Consider the following 24244-nt stretch of genomic DNA (forward strand, 5'->3'; position numbering starts at 1 on the left):
ATGTGAGAAGTTGGCCTGATATATGCTGCTCACTAGTTCTAGTGATCACCTTGTATCAGTCCAAACAACCCTTATGGTGATTGGTTGTAAGTCAACCTTAAAGACCAGCTATCCTAGTAGCGTGGACAAAAGCAGTCTTTAGGCTAAACTCTGAATGGCATGTGAAGCCCGCTGTCTTATCACATATAACCCCTTGAATACCAAGTGAAAGGACACCACACAGGTTGTTATGAAAATAAACAGATATTTATTTACTAACATACACCTCTGAACTCTTTATGAGATCAGAGGGCTGAGCACATGACAATACTAAAAGGAAATACGAGTTTGAACAATATTTACAAGTGCGCCTTAGGGGCACGACAAACCATATACTCAAAACAATGGAATGCAAGGAAAGAAAATACTGTAAGGAGATCCAAAGGCTGGAGGATCGCTGGGACTACGCTACATACTAGGTAAGTAAGGAGCAGGAGGCCCACGGGACTCATGTGCAGAGTGGAAACTCTCACGCGGGATGCGTACCAACGTCTATGGATCTTACAGTTTGGAAAGTTACGGATTCTGGACGAACCCGGCTGCATGGAGGGAAAACAACAGTGGACCTGAACACTAGGATAGTGTACACAGACTTCAGCACCTAGAAGCTTTAGTTACCTAGGCTGCGGGTGCATAGGGCTGAAGTTGCGTCGGGTTTGCTGCGTTGATCCCGGTGATGCCTGAAACAAGGAGTTGCTGGCAGGCAGCCAGATGGAGGAGTCCGGAGGTTCCAAGGGTGGAACTTAGAAGAAGGAGTCCTGGAAGGGGACAGAGTCTCTGTCACTAGCCAGTGACGGTGCTGGAACCCAGGAGGGAACCAGATGCTGTCGCCGCAGACAGGTGAAGGAAGGGTCGCTTTTCTCTGTAGCTGCGCGGACCAGGAGCTGCTCTTCACGACCAGGCTGGAGGCACGAGCTGTCCCACGTAGTCTGCTGCTGTTGGCGGTGTTGGATCGTCGATCTGGTCAACAGGCTTTGGCTAATGCAAGCCACGCGGTGGAACTCAGATGGCGTCTGGTGCGTACCAGGAAGGTCCGGGGTGCTTCTCGTTCACAGGGAAGCAAGGGCCAGTCTGGGGGACCAGACCAGCAGTGTTGGATTCTTCGGGTCGTCGTCTCAGAGGTCACAGGCCAGCCGGCGAGTGACCAGACAACAGGAAGAGAAGCAACCAGGCAAAAGGGCCCCACGCAGATCTCGTGGATGCTGGGGGGCTGGTCTTTGGTGCAGGGGCTGCGTCGGTGGGGGGCTTCTCAAACCCCAGTGCACTCACTCGAGGATCCCTCGGCGGTCGTGGTGGAAGCACTGTGCAGCTTTTCTCAAGATGGCAGTCTCCACGTTGCAACCACCGGTCCCAGCTGTGCTGTGGATGTGGATAGAGGTCAGAGAGGTCTGGAGGTCCGGGTCTTGTCGAGCTGGGAGAAGATTAATCTGATTTGGAATGGGACCAGCTCCTACCTTTATTCAGCTAAAGGGGGCTGCACTACGACTAGGTCCCTCCTCTGGGTGGGACCAGGAAGGGGGGTGGTTACACCCCCTTTCCATTGTCTGGTCTTGTGCCATCTCTGGGGCTGGAGTGCCCCAGGAACTGGTTCTGACCGGTGTATGCACAGGGACACCTTGTGTGCCCCAGGCATGTCTCATTCCTTTGAGCCCTGTCCTACCTAATACACAAAATCCTGTCTGGGGTGGTGCTAGCACCTCCCAAGGCAGGAAACCCTTTGTCCAAGCCTCCCTCGCTGTAAGGACTCCCAGCAGCAGGAGGTCAGACTTGTGTCTGTGGTGGCAGCATCCATTTTGTGATGCTGAGGCTAGAGTTAACTTTAACCGGGGTTCACAGTTACATACATGTCGTGTCCCTCTAGAAGGGTGGAATGCTAACCCCGTCGCCAGAATTGGCGAGGGGTTAGTATTCCAATTCGTATGACACCTTACTCGACATGTTTTGATAATGCTATGCCAAAGTTAGCATTTGACCGCGAGGTTCATAATGCACTTAAGAGTATATGGGATAGCGTTATCATGGAACAGCTATTAGGACTTGGTTCCGCAAGCTGCAAACGGGCTCAGCTCATGCCAGAGCACCATCTCACATAATTCCAAGCACTCTGCCTTCAGGATTGATAAGGCCTGCCATAGGAGTGACTGATAGGAATATATGTGTCCATTTTAGGGTTAGATATAGAGATACTATATCTAAAGCAAAGGGTGATTACACCACCTTGCCCCAGCTGTCGTGCAGCCAGTTGTGTCACATTTGGATGGCCAGCCAGGGGTGGCATAATACATGCTTCAGCCCCTGGTAGGCCCTGGGTACACCTATGCCCTGGGTACCTATGGTACACTGTACAGGGACTGATAATGTGACTCAGTATCCAATTAGATATGTACCTAGAGTACATGGAAACCATTTTACAGAGAGAGCAGTGGGCCTGGGGTCCTGAATAGCAGGGCCCCAGGTCAACTAAGTCGAAAAACCAGCAAAACACCAGGCAAAAAGTTGGGGGCAACCATAGTCCGATATCCACCTTCCTACAGTGCATTATTCCGCCATATAGTGGGTGGGTCCGAAATTGTAGTATTTGTTCTTTTTTTGTGCTTTTGTTGGTGGGCATTGACATACCACCATTTGGTGTCCTTCTGTGATGTCGTTGTGCTTCTACCGGAAGCTCCAACCTTTGGTAGCCAACTTCCGATTCTTTTTTCTTTTATTATTGTCCTTTTGATATTTTTTCCTCCAGTCTCATCTTTCTGGCGGAGGAGGGTGGGTTCACCAGTGAATCCAGAAAATTCTTCAAACAGCAAAACTATACTGACGGGTAAGAAATTATTCGTTTTGTAGCGTGAATCTTTTCTGGATTCACATGCTGCGCATCGATTTTGTAGCAGTTTCTTAGTCCAGTGGTGGCTGGGTGGAAGATAAGCGTTGGTTTGTGATTAGATGACGTAAGACCTTTTGTCCCACTTGTGCTTACTTATTAATTTGGATGTCCACATAGTAATGCTTTGTAAATGTGTGTATGGAAGACCAGGTTGCTGCCATTCAAATGTCCTGAATTGGAGTATTTGGTTAGTGACATAACTGAATAGCTTGTGCAATCCATCTGGCGATGGTATTTTTGGTTACTAGTCTTCCTAAAAAGCTTGTAGCATAAGAGACAAACAATTGTTTTGTCTTTCTGTACTCCTTGGTTCTTTCAACATAGTACATGACTGCTCTTCTAGCACCCCGTGTGTGTAAAGTTCTTTCTGCTTTTGTCTTTGGATTTGAAAGAAACTAGGGATTTTTATTGTTTGATTTATGTGGAATTGTGATACCAACTTTGGCATGAAATGTGGATCTGTTCCCATGATCTCTCTGTCACTATGTATTTGGAAGTAGAGTTCCTGCAATGTTTGAGCCTGTAGTTCACTAAAAATGCGTAGAGATGTGATTGCCACTAAAAAAAGCGGTCTTTAGAGTGAGCATTTGTTGCATTGCTTTATGTAGAGGTTCAAATGGTGCTTTCATTAATTGTGTTAGAACTATGTTTAGATTCCATGTGGGTGCTGGTACCATTTTTGTTGGTGCAAGCTATTCTTTTTTATTTTTTATTTTATTTATTGGTTTTCATAGTATAACAACCATAAGGTTCATCAGCATTTACACATAGTTACAGAGTACCTTTTGGTTACATTTGGACAACAATCCAGTGGAGATAGCAAAACAGTCCATGGTCAGAATATACATTTTGAGTACTAGTTGAACATAGAATGAGATTAGTCCTTAGACATCATATATGCAGTGAACGGACCCCATATCTCACGTTGCCGAGTCATACGTGGTAATTCTTCGGCATAACAGGTGAACTGATCTTGACAATATGCCAGATTTTTTAACCAGTGGTCACGTTTTGGTACAGGCCTGCCACCCCAGTGAATGGAGACTCTACCCTTTGCCAATAGCAAAGCTATGGCCACCGGTCCATCATTAACATCTTTAATTTGTAGCACATTCCCTAATAAACATATTTGCATATTACACTCACACCATTTCGGTTAGTGTGCGTGTGACCTACCCCTCAAAATTAATAGATCTTTGGAAAACCCCATGGCAAATGCTGAAAATCTGTATTGTCCGCACTGCATCTTATACAGCAGGCAGGGTATTTTAAACCATATTTATGTAGTTGTGCAGGCGTATAGTACATTTTATGTTTATTTGTAATGAATGAGTGAGGTTCCCATTTGCAGTCAACTGACCTGTCAGTTTACAACGCTGTCTGTTCATCATCCGTCAGTGACCTAGAAAGAATAGCATTTCACTTTTCCATTGAACCCGTTCCAACGTTCGTCACATCTGCCTGTGAAATTCTATATAACCGAGTATCTAGTATATGGTCTGTATCTGTGTTGTGTATATTAATTGCAGTGCTCCCAACTTTCGGGGTTCCTCAGAAAAGCATGGGTATAACGCCCGCAAGGTTAAACGAAGTCTACTGTATATGAACGTTAGCATCACTGATCCTTTCCTGCCATCTACAAATTGCGAGAGCTCAATAAATTTCCCTTCTGGATATAGATCTCCCATTGTGTTCATTCCTGCTTCCTGTAGGGTCTTGAGTGAGCCCGTCTCGCCTGTTACAGGGAGCGCAGCATGATGCAGCAGTGGCATAGCTGGGCCATAGAGCAGAAATCTCTGTGCTCTCTTCCCTAACTCCTTCCACGCATTAGCTGTACAGCGCACTGTATCAACTTCTTCCTTTTCCAGAACAGTACTGGTGTAAACAATCATTGCTTTAAGTGGCGTTGGGTGAGCAGCGCCTGCCTCCAAAGCAAAAAGTGGGAGGTATGCCAGATCGTGCTACTAATAGTATGCATATTGTGCTTGCGCACAGAGATCATAGTTGTTAATCCGGCACCGTAACCCCCCCCCTATCTCGTATGGTCGTATCAGCACCTCCCATTTCACCCTTGGCTTTTTACCTCCCCAAGCTAGTGTAAGTAATGAGGTACGAAGTTTATTAATTAAATGTTACGTTAATCTAATGGGGATATTTACAAACAAACATAAAAACTTCGGGAGCTCGACCATTTTGATTAATGCTATTCTGTCCGTAAAAGTTACAGGCAGTTTTATCAATCGGGACACTTGCTCTGTGAGCCGTGTGATTGTCGTTCCATAGTTGGTCCGTATAATCACCTGTGGCACTCTGAATCCAGACACCCAGGTACTTTTTGGATCCGATCCCCATTCCAGTGGATACCCTAATTCCACCTGTGACATGCATTTCGTCAAGGAGAGCACAACTGATTTATGCCAATTAAGTCCGAGCCCGGAGTGCCATTCAAAGCAGATATATTCCCGAATGAGCTGTTCCAGATATACTGCAGGATCCCGCACATATACCGCCATGTCATTTGCATTCCTGAATACTGCTAGCGTTCTTTGGTGGAACCGTAGCGCCGCCTGCGCATACCATTGGCGCAATATACTGACCAGCGGTTCCAGAACCACCGCAAATAATAAGGGGGATAGGGGGCAGTCTTGCCTCATACCACGTCGAATATGGAAAGTATCAGTCATCCACCCGTTAATACTCACACGTGCTACTGGGTCAGTGTATAATAGTTTAATCCAAATTGTGTAAATGTGGGGTACTCCCATGCAGTGTAGGACTGCAAACATATCTCCAGGAGATAGAGTCAAATGCCTTAGCAGCGTCGAGCAAGACCGCCTCAGGCAATGTGGGCTCAAGTAAATGCAATACTGCGAATAGTGTCCTCAAATTATGTGACGTGGATCAGCTAGGTATGAATCTTGACTGGTCAGGAAGCACCATGACAGGGAGCAGCAGCCGTAGTCTATTAACCAGCACTTTCAATAAAATCTTAACATCTGTATTCATAAGCGAAAGAGGTCTATAGGGTTCACAGCTATCTGGTGTCTTCCCGGGTTTCAACAGAAATCTGGTAAACACTTCCCGGAGTGTGTCCGAAAGCCGTTGCTGTTCATACGGACCTATATACATCTCGTGAAGGTAGGGCACCAGCAAGTCAAGGTACTTCTTAAAAAATGTTGCTGGCAGGCCATCTGTGCCCGTAGCTTTCCCATTGGGCAACGCGGATATGGCGTCTCGAATTTCGTCTATTGTCAGTGGGTGCATTAAAAAATCTTGCTGTCCTCGCGACAACCACACCAGTATTTGTTCAATGTCATCTTCCGTTTGGGTTTGCATACTGTCATACATAGCTGGGAAGTATTGTACAAAGGAATTGAGAATACCCAGTGTGCCATAGTGAGTAGTGTTGTCCATTGCAATAGTTTTCACTATATGGTTTTTAGCCCATGGTACAGCAATTCCCCATAATATCTGGCTGTCTATCTACACGACATATGCCACACATCCTGATCTGCTAGGTCATTGTATTCAGTAATCTTTGATCTGATGGTAGCAAGCGTTGCCCTTTCTGGTGTGGTAGCATATTCTGTTTCAAGGAGCCCCAGCTCCTGTTCCAACCTCTGCATGGACCCTCTTAAATACTTAAGCACTCCTGCCTGCAATCCTATGCACACTCCTTGTATTGTCACCTTAAACGCCTCCCATAGCGTTCCTAGACTTTGAACTGACCCAACTTTATTTGCAAAATAGCTCTCTATGGCCTTATACCCACTCAAAGAATACCTGGTTTTTCAGTGCAGAGGATTGCAATCGCCCTTGAAATTGTGGTGGAAGGTGCGTGGGTTCAGTCATACTAAGTAACACCAGTGAGTGGTCCGATAACGTCCTAGGCAAATGTTTAACATCCAGTTCACATCACTCGTTGCCAGCCAAAAATCAGGCGCAGCCGCGATTGATGGACATACAAGTGGCATGTGCCGTTGGAAGCTGTAACTCCTAGACGACCTTGTCTGCTTCTGTAGAAGCCTTCGGCAGAATCTTGAATTGCTTCAAACTGTTGTGAAATTCTTTTTTGCGCTGTAGTATGCTCACCATTTCGGCTTCGAGGTGCTTCCTTTTTTTTTCTACCGCGGCTCCGGGAGTTTCGACGCCAAGAGTTTGTCTTCATTTTCACGCTTGCTGATGCCGATGCGGTCGCGGAAGCCTGTTTCGACTATCCCTTTGTTGAAGTCGAAGCATCTTTATCTTGTCCGTCTTTCAACATCTTCGATTTTGAGAGGGTCTCTGCCGTTCTGGAGTCCTTGTCCAAGGATCCGACAGGCAGCCTATCTTTGGATGCTTCTGCGGTCGTCGATTGCTTCGACGCCGAGGCTCCAGAGTCTGTTTTTCCTGACTTCAACTTTTTTCAGGGCGACATTTCTTACCTCCTTTCAAGTCTTCTTCTCGACCATTACGACCTGGACGTCTGTGTCCTCGTCGACTTCAGGCCATTCTGCGACATTGTCCTCTTCTTCGCTGGAGAGAACCAGGTCTCGAAATGATGGTGGAGGGCCATGTCCCTGCATGTTGTAGTTGTCCCTTCTCCGCCTTTCTCGCACCCTCAACGTCTTCGGGGTGAAGGCCGAGCATGCGTTGCAGTCTTGACTTCTGTGATCAAACGGGAGCCAAGGGTTGCAAACTGGATGCTGTTCTTTCTGCGCGTACTTGTGGTGGCAATTCTTGCAGAACTTGAACAGTGTCTTGTCCATTACTTCACGAAAGGGAGCCTCCTGCATGCGCATTCTCCGGTTGTTTGTCAAAGTTTTGTTGTTTTCACCTTTCGGCGTACTCTGAATGCTGGAATAGACGACCGGAACGTCAAATTTAGATATAGCTGACCTATAGAACTTATTTTCTTTAATTTTCGTGGATTCTTCTCTGCAACTCCTTGGAACTCCTCAGTTGATTGCCAATCATATTCCGCTGCAGCATTGTACTGCCCAAAGGGGAGATCTTCGTATTAAGAAGGCTTCCTTGCTAAGTTCCGCGAACACATTTTTAACTTCACGAGATTTCTATAAAACGACCTGAAGAGCGAGTGTTGATACCTAATAAACCAGATCTGGACCCTGACTGGCATTAAAATAAACAGGAATTATTACTAAAGAACATAAAATTCGACTGCCTTTTCTTTTTTTATCCAGCAACAAAAGCGCCACTGCCATTAATTTGAAGCAACGACCCACGGCTTCATGACCGTTTTGAACAATCATTGGTTTCTCATCCTGAATACTGTTGCATAAAAGACAAGACGGCATTTGATCAATTCTTTACTTCTCGGTGACTTTTGCTAAAATTGTGATACACGTGGCTACTACAGAAGAAGGCGCTGGTCGCCGAAACGCAAGTAGAGATTTAATTTGTTAATGCCACTTTTTTAATATGTCCCTTTACTTGATGTTTGAGAATTAATTTGTTGATGCTACTTTCTTAATATGTTTTTTCACTTAATGTTTTAAATTGTATATTGAATGTTTTTGTTGATATTTTGCTGATTTTTTAAATTCTTCCTTTGAAAATACATGAATTGAATTGCATATCTGTCTGTGCCCCCTTTAAATTTGGTAAATAATAATAAACTGATTTTAGATCTACTTACATCCCTTTTCTTTTGTTTAGTTCATCAAAACAGAACTAGTCTGTAGTTCAAGTGCCTTGGCTGTTACTTTTCACTCTGTTAATCCCTGACCTAGGACTTGTAGTATCTATTTGCTCAGGGGGTCCTTGATACTTTCACGTAATAGAATCTCCCTGGCCCACTGGAACTGTGGCTAACAGTTGCCCACCTTCCCTATACTGTTTCTTCTTTCTCGTTTGGGGCTTAGCTGTACTAACTGCAGGTTGGGGCCCCCAGATTTCTTGGGTGAGGTCTGGCATTGAACCAGTACCCCTCTTTGGGTCAGACCAACCTCTGGGTAGTCATTCCCAAGGAGACAATCAAGGGGAAGGTCTTTACTGACTACCACCTTTCTCCATGTAAGGGACCCAGCTATTTCTAGGAGCACTACAGCCACACGACTAACAGTGACACCCCGTTGGACAGCCCTTATTTTTTTTGTTTCCCGTGGGACATACTGGTTTGTGAGAACCAGCCTGTCATGCACCACATAGTGACTGGCACAGGTATCTCAAGGCAAGGGATGGGATTCCATTCACCAGTAGGTGGTGAAAGTGTCTACTCCCCTCTGGAATTTTCCAATTGAAGGCTATGAGGGCTTCCTCATATGAAGAATCCTCCTCTTAAGCTACACTGGAACCCCCTGGAGCTACACTAGGGACAGTAATTTATTTTAGGACAGCTATGGTCCTTGGTGTGGTGTCCTGCCTTTTTGCAGTTGACACACCATACCCTGTTGGGATCCCAATTCTTACCTTGGTACCCAGTTTTAGTTTGTGAGGTGTTTTTGGGCCCGCCCTCCTGGACAGGGTTTTGGGGGACTACCTGGGACGCCCCCAAAGTGGCTCACTGTCTTTCCTCTGGGGAGGTTCTGTAACCCCTTACTTTTGGTATCACATAACCACATAGCAATACTGATAGCATAGCAAAAACAAGAAACAAAATGTGCTCACCAAGAAGGAGGGACTGTAGGGAAAGGTCACCTCTCAATGAAAAAGATTCTGCAGAACTGCTTGACCAACAGCCGCGTTGTCTCGTCCTGCAGATTCCAGGCAGTAGTGTTTTGTGAAGGTATGAGTACTGCTCCACGTTGCTGCCCTGCATATGTCCTTAATGGCGACTCCAGAGAAGAGAGCCACAGACGATGCCACAGACGTTGTGGAATGTGCACGGACCATTCTGTCCAGTGGCTTGCCCGCCTCCTGATGGCATAATTGAATCGCACTTGAGATCCAGCGGGAAATGCCACTCTTTGCAAAAGGAAACCCCTTCCGTGGTGCGCTGTAGGACACAAAAAATTGGGATGATTTTCGAAAGGGTTGTGTGCGTTCTAAGTAGAATTTCAAGCATCTTTAAACGTCCAAAGAATGTAATGAGCGTTCCGCAGGCGTAGAAGGGCGCGGAAAGAAAGACTTTAAAAGCAAAGGTTCATTCAAGTGGAACTCAGACGGCACCTTCGGAATAAATTTCGGATTGGTGCGAAGAATAAGCACATCCTTTTTGTATTGAAGGAATGGATGCACTATGGATAGGGCTTGAAGCTCACTAACTCTTCTCGCTGATGTTAGAGCTAAAAGGAGGGCAAGTTTCCAAGACAGGAATTTCAAGTCCGCCTTGTGCACCGGCTCAAACGGAGCTTTCATGAGTTGAGCCAGGACAAGATTGAGCTGCCAAACTGGCGGAGGAGGGCGAACAGGAGGATACATCCGATACAAGCCTTTCAAGAATTGTTTAACAATCCTAGAGGACCATAAGGACAGGCCTGAAGAACTGCACCAAAACCTCAATATGGCTGCAAGATGTACCTTCACAGACGAATGCGCCAACCCAGACTTAGCCAATGATAGTATATATGGCAAAAGTTGATGAGGTAGAGATTTGTAAGGATGGAGACCTTGTCTTTGACACCACAGGCAGAACCTCTTCCATTTCACCTTGTAAGTTTTATTAGTGCTTGGTACCCGAGCCTGGGATAACACTTCTCTGCACTCCTTGGGGAGATTCAGTTGACTGAACTCTGTGTTCAGGAGCCACGCTGTCAAGTGCAGCGATTTCGGATCCGGATGGAACACCTGCCCCTGATTCCTCGATAATAGGGATGGAATTGGTCTCAAGCTAATTGGATTATCCTGGGAGAGTTGAAGGAGTTCTGTGTACCAGAATTGCCGGGGCCACGCCGGTGCAATGAGGATCATCTTGCAAGCTTCCGCCTTTATCTTCCTGAGTACTCGTGGGATGAGGGGAATTGGCGGAAAAGCGTAAAAGAACGCGCCGTACCAGGCAATCGAAAGAGTGTTCCCCAGAGATCCCTGATGGTGAACTTTGCTTGCGTAGAACCGGCATTTGGCGTTCACTGGAGAGGCAAAGAGGTCGATGGTCGGTGTCCCCCAGACCGAGAAAACACTCTCCAGAATGGACTGATTAATTCCCATTCGTGATTCACCTCGGTCTGGTGACTCAGGGCATCCGCCGTGACATTGAGAGAACTGGTCAGGTGTTCGGCCTTCAAATTGATCCCGTGCAGAATCGCATAATCCCAGATTCTCTGAGCCTCTTTGGACAGAGTTTGTGACTTCGTTTCTCCTTGCTTGTTGATGTAGTGCACGACCGTCGTATTGTCCGTCCGGACCAGCACTGTTTGATTTTGAACTGTGGGAAGGAAAGCCTGCAAAGCCTGCAAAGCCAACCGAATGGCCGTTAGCTCCACAAAAGTTATATGGCACTGGCGCTGGTCTGGACTCCAAGTCAGCGGACACTGAAGCTCTCGGGGCACTGCTCCCCAGCCTTCCAAAGAGGCATCTGTAGTCATAATCAGGGGGGATGGTGAAATCCTGAATGTCAGACCTTCCGCAATAGTCTTTTACCAGCCACCACTCGCATGCTGTTCTCATTTGTGGCCTCACAAACAGTTGTCGTTGAATGATCCCTCTGCCGGGCACCATTGTTTGTCTAGCTCTTCTTGCAGAGGACACATTCGCAACCTGCAATGCGGTATTAATGGTATGCAGGATGACATCGACCCGAGCAGGGACTTGTATTGTCGGACTGAAAGGCATTTCTTGTTGAGCACCTGGCGAGCCGAGACTATCAACTTTTGTTGACGTTCCTCCGAAGGACGAGCTGTGCATTGCGTTGTGTCCAAAATGGCCCCAAGGAACCTTGTGGATCTTGAGGGCTCCAGAACTGACTTGTGCTTGTTTAGTTGAAGGCCCAGGTGATTTAACAGCTGGATGCAAGTTGAAACGGCTTGAGAAGTTTCCTTGAAAGATGGAGCCTTGACGAGCCAGTCGTTCAAGTAAGGGAAAACTTCCAGGGGTTGTTTTCGTATAAATGCTGCTACTGGTGCTAACACTTTGGTGAAGACCCTTGGTGCAGATCGAAGGCCAAACGGAAGCACCTTGAATTGGAAATAGCTCTTGCTCACTGTAAAGCGTAGATATTGTCTGTGAGCTGGGTGTATCGGTATGTGGAAATATGCATCTTCTAAATCCAGAGACGCCAAAAAAATCGCCTGGGTTCAAAAGAGGAAGAATATCTTGGAGTAACCATCCTGATAGAGAGTTTGAGGAGATAAGTGTTGAGCTCTCGTAGGTCTAGTATGGGACGCCAAGTCTCTGCTGTCTTCCGAACCAGGAAGAACCTTGAATAAAAACCTCTGCCCCTCTGAGAGAGAGGCACCGGTTCTATTGCCCCCTTGATGAACAATTGGTGGGCTTCGAGGTGGAGCAGACTCAGATGTTTTGTGCGGTTGGCGCCCGGAGCTCTTGTTGGAGGAAGATCTTGGAATTCCAACGTATGGCCCCTCTGAACAATATTCCGGACCCACTGGTCCGATGTTATACACTTACAGCTGTTCAGACAAAAGGATATCCTGCCCCCCACTGATGTTACTGGGAGGGGAGGAACAGGAGGCCACTATTGCCTCTTGGCATGGTCGCGTCCTCGGCGGTTCTGAAGCCCTCGCTGAGGCTGGCGGGAGAAAGGCGCCGATTGTCCCTGCCGTTGATTTGAATATTGAGCCTTGTAAGTCTGCGAAGACTGTGAGGAATATCTCTGCTGGGTGTTTCCTCTATAAAAAGAAAAGCCTCTGCCTCGTGCACATCTAAATGGGACCTTACGATAGTTCAGTGATCCCAATGACTTCGCCGTGTCCGTATCTTTCTTTATACTTTGCAGGGCATCATCAACATGTTTACCAAAAAGCATCTCCCCATCAAATGAGGTCCAGGATTTTATTTTGGACCTCCTGACGAAACCAGGTGGCTCTCAGCCAGCCCTGACGACGTAGTACTGCTGACCCTGCAAAGGCACGTAAAGCAATATCCATTGCACAGTCAATTACTTCGGAGGAAGATTTTTCTCCCTCCATAAGGACTCTCCTGGCCTCTTCCTTCGCGGAGTCTGGCAGTTGTTCCACAAATGGCTCCATGTCACACCACATCTGGCGATCGTATCTGCCTAGAATGGCGAGAGCATTTTCTGCTCGAACAAGCAAGTTGGCCATAGAAGAAAACCTCTTTCCCACGTTATCCAGGCGCCTACCGTCCTTGTCCGAAGGCGTAGTCAAAGGCGTTGATGGGCTTTTGGATTTGCTTTGAGCAGCCTGGGAGATCACCGAATCAGGCTTTGGCTGACCAAGAAGACAAGCTGGACTGCCCTCTGGAGCCTTATATTTCTTTTCCAGCCTAGGAAGAACCGGGATAACAGTGGCTGGATTTTGCATGATTTTTATCCCTTCATCCCACACATGCTCAATTATGGGAATGGATTTGACTGATTTTTTGTATTGTTCTTTGAAGTCATACAGGAAACATTCAGACTCTTCCCTTGTAATTGGTAGTCCAAACCTCTTTGACGCTCTCTCCATGAGGTTATGGAATCCCCCTATATCGACTGGAGGGGAAACAGAAGTATATCGACCAGTGGCGTGTGGATCTTGTAGTCCACTGTCACCAGGATCCAAGTCTGGGTCCTGCAATGGATCAGTCAAAGGATCCACCTGTACATCATCAGAAGAGGAATCCTGCTGAACGGTATTGGCGGGCTGGGGATCCGATGTCCGGGAAAGGACCGTTGGTATGACCACTGGCGTGAGAGGTACCACTTGCGAAGGAGGCTGCACGACCACTGGTTGCGCTTGCGGCAACACCTGAGGTGGAGGTTGCGCAGGCTGCAATAAAGGTTCCGAAGGAAACCTGGTTCTATAGTCCTGCAGCATCATCTGTAGATCAGAGATGAGAGTCCTGCATGGCCACCATGTCCTGTCCTGTCCTGTCCTAAACCAGGCGGACGTCGCTCCTGAGGAACATAGCGATGCACCTCTTGATCATATGCATGCTCATAATATTCCTCCGTGTCAGTCTCTTGCAATTTGACATGTAAATCTGAGGGACTGTAGGCATCCCCATATTGGCCTCCATCATCCTCTTCCTCATCCGACTAGTCATCCAGAAGCAGTGTAGGTGGAAGCGTCGAAACCAGTCTTGGAGACGTCATTTCAGGTGTAATCTTCAGCTTTTGAATAGGAAATTGCAGTTTTTGACCCGTCGGCGACCTGGTCGACGGTGCGGCAGTCGTCGACGCTATCGTCGATGGAATCGTCGACGGTACAGTGGACCTCGTCGACGGGGCCTTGGACGTCGTCGACGCTATCGTCGATGGAATCGTCGACGGTACAGTGGACCTCATCGACGGGGCCTTGGACGTCGTCGACGGTATTATTGTCGACTGTTTTCTTGACGAACTCGTCGTCATCACCATAAGCGTCGTCGAAGTCGTTGTTGTCGATGTAGACTTTGTCGACGAGGCCGTCGACAGCACCTTCCCGGGGATCATCATCGTCGGCGAGGAAGAAGTCATCGTCGACGAACCTGGTACTTTAAACGACGATGAAGTAGTCGACGGCGAAACCGCCACCGACGACGGTCCCGTCGACGGGGCCAAGGAAACAGCGGGAATTTTCATAGAAGCACTCGTCGTCAATGTACCTGATGTTTCGGTCGTCGACGGACGCTGTTTTTTCTCAGGAACGGTCTCTGGATTGACTGTAGAGTATTTTTCACCAGTCTTTTCCTTTTTGGACGGAGGAGAAGTGATAGAAACCTCCTTTTTGTCCTTAGTGGCTGTAACCAATCCAGCAGCCTGTCCCGGCCTCTCCTTTTCACTTCCGTGAGGAGATTTAATGGGACTAGCCCTCTCAGACCTGTCAGAGGTCTTATGAGGGGCCTTGATAGGGGGCTCGGCTGAAGGAGGAGACCTACCCCTCTTCTTGGATCTGTGAGAGGAAGCCATAGATGTTGAATCCTCTTCATCTGATGGAAGCACCTCCTTCCGAGTCTTCATTTTCTGAAGCCAGGTCAATAGCTGGCCCTCTCTGTCCCGAAGCATTTTTGTAGAGAAGGTTCTACAAATCTTGCAGTCAGTGGCCTTGTGGTCCGGGTATAAGCAATATATACGGTTTTCATGCTTATCTTCCACAAAAAGTAGTTTTTTCCCACAAGAGGCACAGGACCTGAATAAGGCCTTATTCTCCTTGTCAGACATGTCTTGATTGTAGTAGAAAAGTTGAAGAAATAACTAGTAATAATGAGAAAACTGAGCAGAGCTCAGTGGAGACTCCCTAGCACAACGTGCGGCAGAAAAATCTGAGGCTCTGAGCTCTCTCTGGAAGGTTCTATGGGGTGAGGCTGCTCTGATTGGTCCTGGCAACATTTTGGTGTCTTTTACACAAAGAGAGTGAAAGGATACAAAATGAGATGAGGCCTAGGTTGTGATACTACCGAGGCTCCCATTCCGACGACAGGGAATGATACTAACCATGGGAATCTATGAAAGTTCCAATACAGGGGCAAATATACAGTTGTAATACAGTTTGTATTTTTAATAGTAAATGCACTTTGATTTGACTTACAGTATGGTTTCAGAGAAATGAAATACTTTGTAAATCCAGTACATAGACTTCAATGTGCGTTTCAAGAAAATTACAGGCAAGTTACTTTTGAGATTGCTTATCTTAATCCGAGTAAGGTAACTGGATAACACTGGGACATTTCCTGCAAACAAGTAAGTAAAATAGTTTTTGTTAGCTAGTGCAACTTTAAATAATTTCAAGCTCCACACTTCAAAACTTTTTTTTTTTTTTAAACAGTCAATGTTATCCTATGGAGGAAAATAGTGTTACCGATATTGAGGAAAGTATTCGGTAGTGGGATTTGAGGTTCTGGGGGCAGACTCAGGGGTCCCTCCCAGGGTCAAGCATGCACCCTTGTTACACCCTAAGCTGCATTAAGGCAGCCAGGTGCAGAGTGCGGTGGCCCAATGTTATCCAAGTGGGAATGGGGGCCACCGGTTGGTGGCTGCTGACGAGAAGGCCACTTGAGTGTGAGAGCAAAGACCTGGCCTTTAGCTCAGGGCAAATAGGGAAACCAAATAGCACCACAGGTGCACCCTCAGCAGCACTATGGCAGCCGGTGCAGGGTGCTGTTTCGACGTCGGGTGCCCTGTTTTCAGTAGGGAACCTCCGGTTTGCTAAGGCATTGCAGGCTTGGTGACTAAAGTCTTCTTCATGCGACCACCACTTTGAGAGGCAAGTTGGGAAGTTTGGGGATGGTTAGGCACCGTCGGTTTGGACACAAAAGGCCTTGGGACGTCGGGTGCAGTGGTGCCTTTTGGGGTCGGAAGAGGTGTGATGCTGGACTCTGGGGATCACAGTTCGATGCCCAGCTTTAACAGCAGGGGTCTGCCCAGCACCATGTGACTCTGGGCAATAGCTCGCTTAATCTTCCCGAAGGCCCCCAGCACCTGGACACCTTCTGGTAATTGATCGCACTTTACAGATACTGGACATTTACCTTCTGCGGGTCGCGATTGGGGAGAACTTCTGGATTTAGGCGTAATGATCGCCGGGGTTGGGGGGAGGATGTTGGGGGGGTGGAGGGGGGGGGGGGGGGTGGATGAGAGGAGACATCCTTTTGGTTTTTGCCCACTCGGGCCATGGATGGCGGGTGCAAAGTGGTGAGGATTCGCGGTTTCCGGGCAGGGCCAGAGGTTGCAGATGAACAGATCTGGTGTTCACGGGAGACAAAGTCTTTGGGGTTGAAGGCAGGCAGGTCCTCCGGGGTTTTCAAGGCGGCTGGCTGTAGAACACACCAGGATTTCGCAGGAGCAAATTCAGGAAGGGGGGAAGCAACAGGCCGATAGGGCTGGGGACATGTCAGTGGACGCCTTCCTCTTGTTAGATGCTGCACGGCTGTTCTGTCCTTGTATTTTCTTCTTGTCTGAGGAAGCAAGGTTCAGGGGTGCTCCTAAATACTTGATTTAGGGGTGTTACAGGTAGGTAAAAGGGTCTCTTTGCTGGGGTGGGTCACCCCCAATATGCTTCACGTCGCCTCCCCCACCTGAGGCGTGGAGTTGGCAGAGGTGGGCACACCTCTCTTCCTCAATTTTTTTCTTGCTGGTTCTCCTGCCCAAAGTGGGGTTCAGAACCAGTGTGGATCAGTAGCTGAGAGCATCAAATGGCCTGGGGAAGCTCACAAAGGCGACAAGCCTTAGAAGCTTACCTGCCCAACCTGGGGGAGGAGGCTTGGCACCTCGTCCCAGGATGTGCATTGTTTCAAGCCCCAGAGAGCAGCAGACTCTCGACCCAGGGGTCCAGAAACATGTCTGGTGGTGGCAGCTGAAAGCAGCCACTCAGCATGGACTCTAGTGGTAGGTTAGTTTTCAGGTGGCATCTCTAAAATGCCCTCTGTGTGCATTTTTCATTAAATCCCACACTGGCATCCATGTGGGTTTAATGTGCTGAGACGTTTGATACAAAACTTCTCAATTTTCAGTGTAGTCATTATGGTGCTGTGGAGTTTGTAATGACAAACTCCCAACACCATATACTCTTAATGCCAGCACTGCACTTACAATGTCTAAGAATGTACTCAGACACTGTAGGGGTACAGGGCTCATCCACCTGTACCCTCACCACTGGTAGAGTGCACTCAGCTAGAGGGGTGACTGATGTATGCCGGGCAGTGGTTTGTGGGAATGGCACACAGGGATGTGTGCCATGTCGACTCTTCACTTTGTTCTGCACCAAGACCCGCAGCCTGCAAAAGCAGTGTGCGAGTGCCAGGGTACAGGGCCTCTAAGGTTGGCACAATTAGTGCTGCAGCCCTTAGAGGTGTTACATGGTCAATGCCCTGGGTACCTGTGGTACCATTTACCAGGGCCTGACCTGTGGCCAGAGATGCCAATTGGGTTTCTTCTTGGAAAAGAACACAGGCCCTGGGAACGTGATTGGCAGGGACACAGGGCACACCAAGTAAAAGTGCATCAGTAGTCTGGCAAAAAGTGGGGGGGGTTACTGCAACAGAAACCCACTTTCGTACATGGGCTCGATGACCAACCTCTGCAGGGGTGGTGTGTGACCTAACGCTGAGAGCTGTGAGGAGCTGTACTCACTGTTAAGGTCTTCTGCTGTTGGCCCGGTGAGGCCTGCAGGTCTGCTGTCTCGGGGCACGTAGGCGGAAAAATGGTCTACGCTAAAGGTGGCTGCTTGTTCGACATCGGCCTTTCCTTTCCAAAGATGTCTGGGATTTCCTTGTCTGATTGCTGTTCCATGTCGTGTCTAACAAGTAGACTATCCCAACTGTTTCAGATGGCCATTTTGGGCCAAAAGTCAAAGCAGAGTAGGAGGTCCTATTGTGCTCCGGCGACAAGCAGAGGTTGCAGACTGAGTGTTGATCTGCCCAAGAGTCCTTGGAGTGCCACTGTGTACAGTAATGAAAGGGCATTTTTTCCATCATGGTACATGCATTTTTGAGAGGGCAACCCATTAGAATAGGCCAGAGAGGAGTAAGGTGCCGACAGGTTATCAACAAAATCCGAGACGCAGAGCCAATGGAAGAAACACGACGGAGATGATAAAAACCGCAATGCACAACAGATTGTCTTATTCTAACAGGAGCGGAAAACTCGAGGACCTGACAAAAAATGCCACGCACAGTTTACTCAGAGCCCCAGCAAAGCATATCTGACCCCCAACGGCAGAAGGAAACAATCTAACAATGGTGCTGATGTTCACACTCATTGCCAGTCGAGGCTAAAGAGTTCTTAGAAGAAAATCAAGTTGTGTACATATGAGCCAAACACAAGCATGTGTATCTACAGCTGTACATGCCACCCATCCACAACGTCAAACATCATGAGCACTATTACCATCAGCCCAGACATAACTGGATAACTTTTCTTTTAGCTTGTAAGACTAAATACCATGCAGAAGGACAGCAATGCTAAAAGATAACATTAGCTGCTAAATATTTCTTCATATTTTATATTAAAATTAGGTAAATGCTTACGCTCTTCTCCATTTAGAGGATCGTCCAACAGTAGACTATTCATGCATTCCCAGTCCTTCAGTAGATCAGTAGCACAGTCCCACATGCTATCCACAAGATAGGCAGCGTGCTCATGTAGCTAAAATACAAAAGAATACAATATATCATTTACAAATGAAAAAAAGTTAATTTTTGTAGTTGCCAATCAAACATACTGAGAAGTAAATTTTCACTTTAAGACTAACATTTTTAATAGACTTGATGCTGTGCTAAATGTATACATTTCTGCACCTACCTGAACTTTGTTCGTGAAGCTCTGCAAATTCTGCTAAGACACGGAGATACTAAATTCTTATCTCTAGCCTTCAACTTTGAATTTTTTCTTCTGAGCCCTCGAAGATTGATCTGCACTTCTGAACTAGTCTTTCATCAAATTCAAATTTCACTTGGCTAAAACTAATACTTACTGAAAGCCTTCAAATTCTGGAATATGACCCCCAGTAACAACCCTGCCATCTCTGGACAGTTGCTGTTTATTGCAAAACTAATAACTAGGACGGGGCAAAATAAGTTCCATGTAGAATACATGATCTAGCAAATCACCATCTTAATGCATTGCCTATAGAGTATTTAAAGCATTGCAGTATTTCAGCAAGACATTTTCGTCACAAACCAAGCCTCACATAGGCAAAAAACAGCATAAAAGGCTGAGCATTATAAATGAATGACCTGAGGAAATATATGAAACACCATAATTGGGATATATTTTTAGATTGCTCTCACATATGAAACAAGCTACTTACCTATAACAGGTGTACAGCGTTGGAATCTTTCATAGATTAAAATACTTTAAATACTTCCAGTTAACAGCCTGGGAATCAAAGGTAAGTTACACCACCACTCAATATTGTTAGAATGACCGTAGCACCAACAAGAACTGTGTGTTTGGTAGCATATTCACCTCATTTAATAACACCCAAACTTTAACCAATGAGGTGAATATATTGAGAATTCTCGCTGCCCATAAATGCCACCTCAGCTCAGATATTCAAAGAACAACGCTCGTGGTTGTTGAACATTGTTGGGGATATTGTTTTCGGGACTCGCCTGGCCATCCAAGGACCTACGAACTCTCTGGTGACTATCAGCCCCACACACACGGACAGAGGCGGGACTGCGAGGACCAGCCTGCTCAGCGGCGCAGATCGGCCGCAGCTGGTCCTCTTCCCGCCCCCTCCTGCTTCTCCCCTTTTTAACGAGTAATAGCCACGCGCACGCGGGACGCGCGCGGGACTAAGGCCGGGGCTAAGACCGGGCAAAGAGCGGGCCGTTTGAGGCCATTAGAGAACGGTGGAGACCGGACTGGGCTACTCCCCTTGGCCTCAACTTTGTCATTATAATTTCACCTCCTTGAGTCCCTTGCTGAACATAAGGTGTTATGTCCACGCGTGAGTATAGAAGTAGGGCAGCTGAAGGGAAGCTGCAAAATGGGACCCTTGATGATTTTATTACTAGGACTAATACTGCCATAGATATGGAGATTAATAAAATGCAGCACAGGGTCTCCATCGAACTTGACGCAGCTAGAAGGCTATCTCAGGAGCTGGCTATGGCCAAAAAATCTTATCTAGGTCATTTTGCTCTTGCCAAAACCCCTGAGCATTCAATGGGTCCTGCTCCTATCCTGACGCAGGCAGTTGTCCATCAGTCAGCAACCTCACTCCTCCCAGCCCCAGCACCGATGGTGGGGTCACCCCGTTCATCCCCCCCCCACCCTTAGTCCACCATTGGGTGGGGCAGCAGGGGTTGAGGGGGCCCCACCGGAGATGGCATCTACTGCTAAGGTAGTGAGCGGGAGGATTTCCTTTACCTCCCAAAAGGGCGCCATCCATAAACGAAAGCGCAACACCACATCTGCCTATTCCAGGAAAAAGGCCAAGGTAGCAAAGGCCCAGTTTTTTACGGGGACTAAGCTTAATGACGAGGGGGAGGGTTGCTCTCCCCTTCAGTTATCCCCTCACACACCCCCTCACGTACCCCCTCACGCATCCCTTTCTATTGAAAATAATTGCCCCTCTGCACCAGAACCTAGCCTAGCAAAATCGGTGGGGGAATATGATCATCTAGTAATAGAAAGTGAGAATGGTGGGGTACCACTCTGTACGATAGAAGGAAAGGATGTGGAATTCCTAACGATTGTTTGGAAACATTAAAAAAAACTCCTAACCCCCTTGGAAGTTAGACTGTCACGTATAGAAAACCAGCTGCTCGAGACAGAAAAAGTATTCTAACTTTAGCAACCCTGAGTATAGCCGAAAACAAGCCGGCTAGCACACTAGGCGCAACTCATACTTTACCAGTACCTGCTGATATTCCACCAACAGTTCCTGTGACTAAACCCATTCCAAAACCTCGGCACAAGGTCATCTTAAGCACTTCCGTTAACACAGTAGTGGAGGGTGCAAATCAGTTGCCAGTTCAACCTGCACCAGCCTCGAAAGTTACGGCAGTTCTGAGGGTCAAAGAACATAATACTCATCACTCCATCCCACAAAGAGCAAAATTTTATAAAAATCATTACAGGGGCTACATTGATCTCCCCCCAGATGTAAGACCCTACGTAGTTGTGTTAACAGGTGTGCCGGAAATTTCATATCAACAGCAGGAAGACTTCGGGTCACTAAGAAACAAGGTAACTCATTGGCTTAATGTAAATAGGCCGTTACCCAATCACCTGAGAAGTAAAATTCTTATGGTGCGACGGGTCCCTTGGATAGGTACTTCGAACAAATCGATCTCAGGTGATTGCGTTATTGTTTCCTTTGAAGACCCCAATACTGCACACTACATATACTCATGGAACAATTATGGAGGAAATTCGTCCATAACACCTAGACCTCTAACTTATTTTTATCCCCCGCTTCCATGCCCTAATACCGGGGGTAACTGGAACTGGATTCCGTCTAGAAATTGTGTACAGGGTGGGTCATCCGATTATTGGCAGGATACACATGGCAGGTGGAATGGGGCACCCACCTATAATAGGTTTGGGTGCCTTGAGGATGTTGATTGACTTACCCATAGGGCTTCTTGTACACCGTTCTCGGTTGACCTATACTGTTCTTCATCTTGCCCTTGATCCCGCTCTGTCTCTGCACTATCTCAATGTTTCCCTGAAAACTGCAAACTATTTCTAAGTGAGACTATGCATAAAGAGGGGGATGTTGCTGAATACCGAGCTGGTGGTACAGTCCCTGAGCCTATAAATGATAAAACTATCCATCTAGTTCCAGCTGGTCAAAACACTAAGGGTAACCCCCTTCTTAGGGAGTCGTATGGAATATGCTCGCTGCCAACAGAGGGATTGCCCTGCACCAAGTCCCCTTTACTTGAACTAGCCACCCGAGGTGAGAGATCGGCAACTAGCAACCACACTGTGCGGCCGTCATTGCTTATAGGGGGGGGCTTGCTCGGCCCTTTGTGGAAGTTTCTGGGAGGGAACCGCTAGCCTTGTCCCTGGCTAATGCCCCTAATATTGTTTTAGTTCCTTCTACCATTGATTGTGTGTTAGGTGCTGAGGGAGTTGGTGGTGAAGGTCTAAAGGTGCTTATAGCTAGTCTCATCACCCCTGAGGCGGGAGCCGGGGGCTCTGTATTGTACTTTTAAAACGTGTGCCTTATTTTCTGTTCACATAATTTCCAACTTGTATTGATTTTAACTAAACAGACCCCATTGCTAAAAATTGCCGCTTCATCACGCTGTACTCCGCGCAGCAGAATACGTGCTGACGTGGGGAGAACAGGCTGAGCAGGCGCCATAGTGGAGGTAGGAAGGGTGGCGGTCCAGTAACTGGACGCCTCCCGCCCTCCCTGACTACATAAGCAACGCGATAACGCATGCGCGCTGACTAATAGCTAGTCTCATCACCCCTGAGGCGGAAGCCGGGGGCTCTGAAATTGTGCTTTTAAAACGTGTGCCTTATTTTCTGTTCACATAATTTCCAACTTGTATTGATTTTAACTAAACAGACCCCATTGCTAAAAATTGCCGCTTCATCACGCTGTACTCCGCGCAGCAGAATACGTGCTGACGTGGGGAGAACAGGCTGAGCAGGCGCCATAGTGGAGGTAGGAAGGGTGGCGGTCCAGTAGCTGGACGCCTCCCGCCCTCCCTGACTACATAAGCAACGCGATAACGCAAGCGCGCTGACTAATAGCTAGTCTCATCACCCCTGAGGCGGAAGCCGGGGACTCTGTATTGTGCTTTTAAAACGTGTGCCTTATTTTCTGTTCACATAATTTCCAACTTGTATTGATTTTAACTAAACAGACCCCATTGCTAAAAATTGCCGCTTCATCACGCTGTACTCCGCGCAGCAGAATACGTGCTGACGTGGGGAGAACAGGCTGAGCAGGCGCCATAGTGGAGGTAGGAAGGGTGGCGGTCCAGTAGCTGGACGCCTCCCACCCTCCTCAAAACTGGATAAAAACAGACGTCCACCCCGTCCGCGCAGCGGGCGGGCGCAGTGGGCGCGATGGCGGCGCGCCAGAGGCGCGCCAGAGGCAAGCCCGTCTGCGCCCGTCCGCTCCAGACCCGCGCCTAGCGCCATACCCCCTGTGCCATTTAATACCGAAAGGATTACCTACACCCCCGACGAAATACGTAAGTGGAATCCAGGACACCTGATGACTTGTACCCAGCACAACCCAAAGGATCTCTTTGATCAAATTGAAATTGGTTGTTGGAACTGCAAATCTCCCGTACCTCTAATTAATAATAAAGTCAACCATCTGACTGATGGCACCGCCAAACATACAATTATAACTATCTCCCTCATTAATGCTCGCACCTTGGCTCGGCATAGGCAGGATATCGCCGATCTAATTGTGGACTACGCAATAGATATCCTTTTTGTAACCGAAACATGGATGGATGATACATCCGAGCCCGACTTACAGGTAGCAGTACCATACGGCTTTAAGGTGTACAGGCTGGACAGGCTGGGGGGAAAAAGAGGAGGGGGCTTGGCAATTATTACCCGGGATATTTTCCCGGTCAGAATTTCCCCCGTACCATCGCCAGCATGTGAGGCGCTACACTTCGCCATCAACCTGAACCCTTCACACAACCTTAAAGGAGTGCTCATCTATAGACCACCAGGTCCTCGCGCAGAGTTTCTTTCCTCCTTTACTTCCTGGATGGAACCTCTAGCCATCGAGGACTCCTTTATGGCATTGGGAGACTGAAATTTCCATTTAGACAAGACGGAGGAGGCAGAAACTCAATCTCTAATAGCTGAATGTCACACACTGGGTTTAAACCAGCACATAAAGGCACCAACTCATG

At 47.5% G+C, this 24244-nt stretch overlaps 1 protein-coding gene across 2 annotated transcripts in view; it reads right to left on the reverse strand.

Moving 5' to 3' along the window:
• STAG2 (STAG2 cohesin complex component) overlaps positions 1-24244 on the reverse strand; it is a 1316830-nt gene that overhangs the window by 661169 nt on the left and 631417 nt on the right. For both annotated transcript variants that reach the window (XM_086918500.1, XM_086918501.1), the window contains one exon: positions 18920-19037. In XM_086918500.1, coding sequence (XP_086774626.1) covers positions 18920-19037 — 118 coding nt within the window. The remainder of the gene's footprint in view (positions 1-18919; positions 19038-24244) is intronic.

The sequence above is a fragment of the Lissotriton vulgaris genome, chromosome 4_1 (genome assembly GCF_964263255.1).
Source record: "Lissotriton vulgaris chromosome 4_1, aLisVul1.2, whole genome shotgun sequence".
In the NCBI taxonomy this organism is placed as follows: domain Eukaryota; kingdom Metazoa; phylum Chordata; class Amphibia; order Caudata; family Salamandridae; genus Lissotriton; species Lissotriton vulgaris.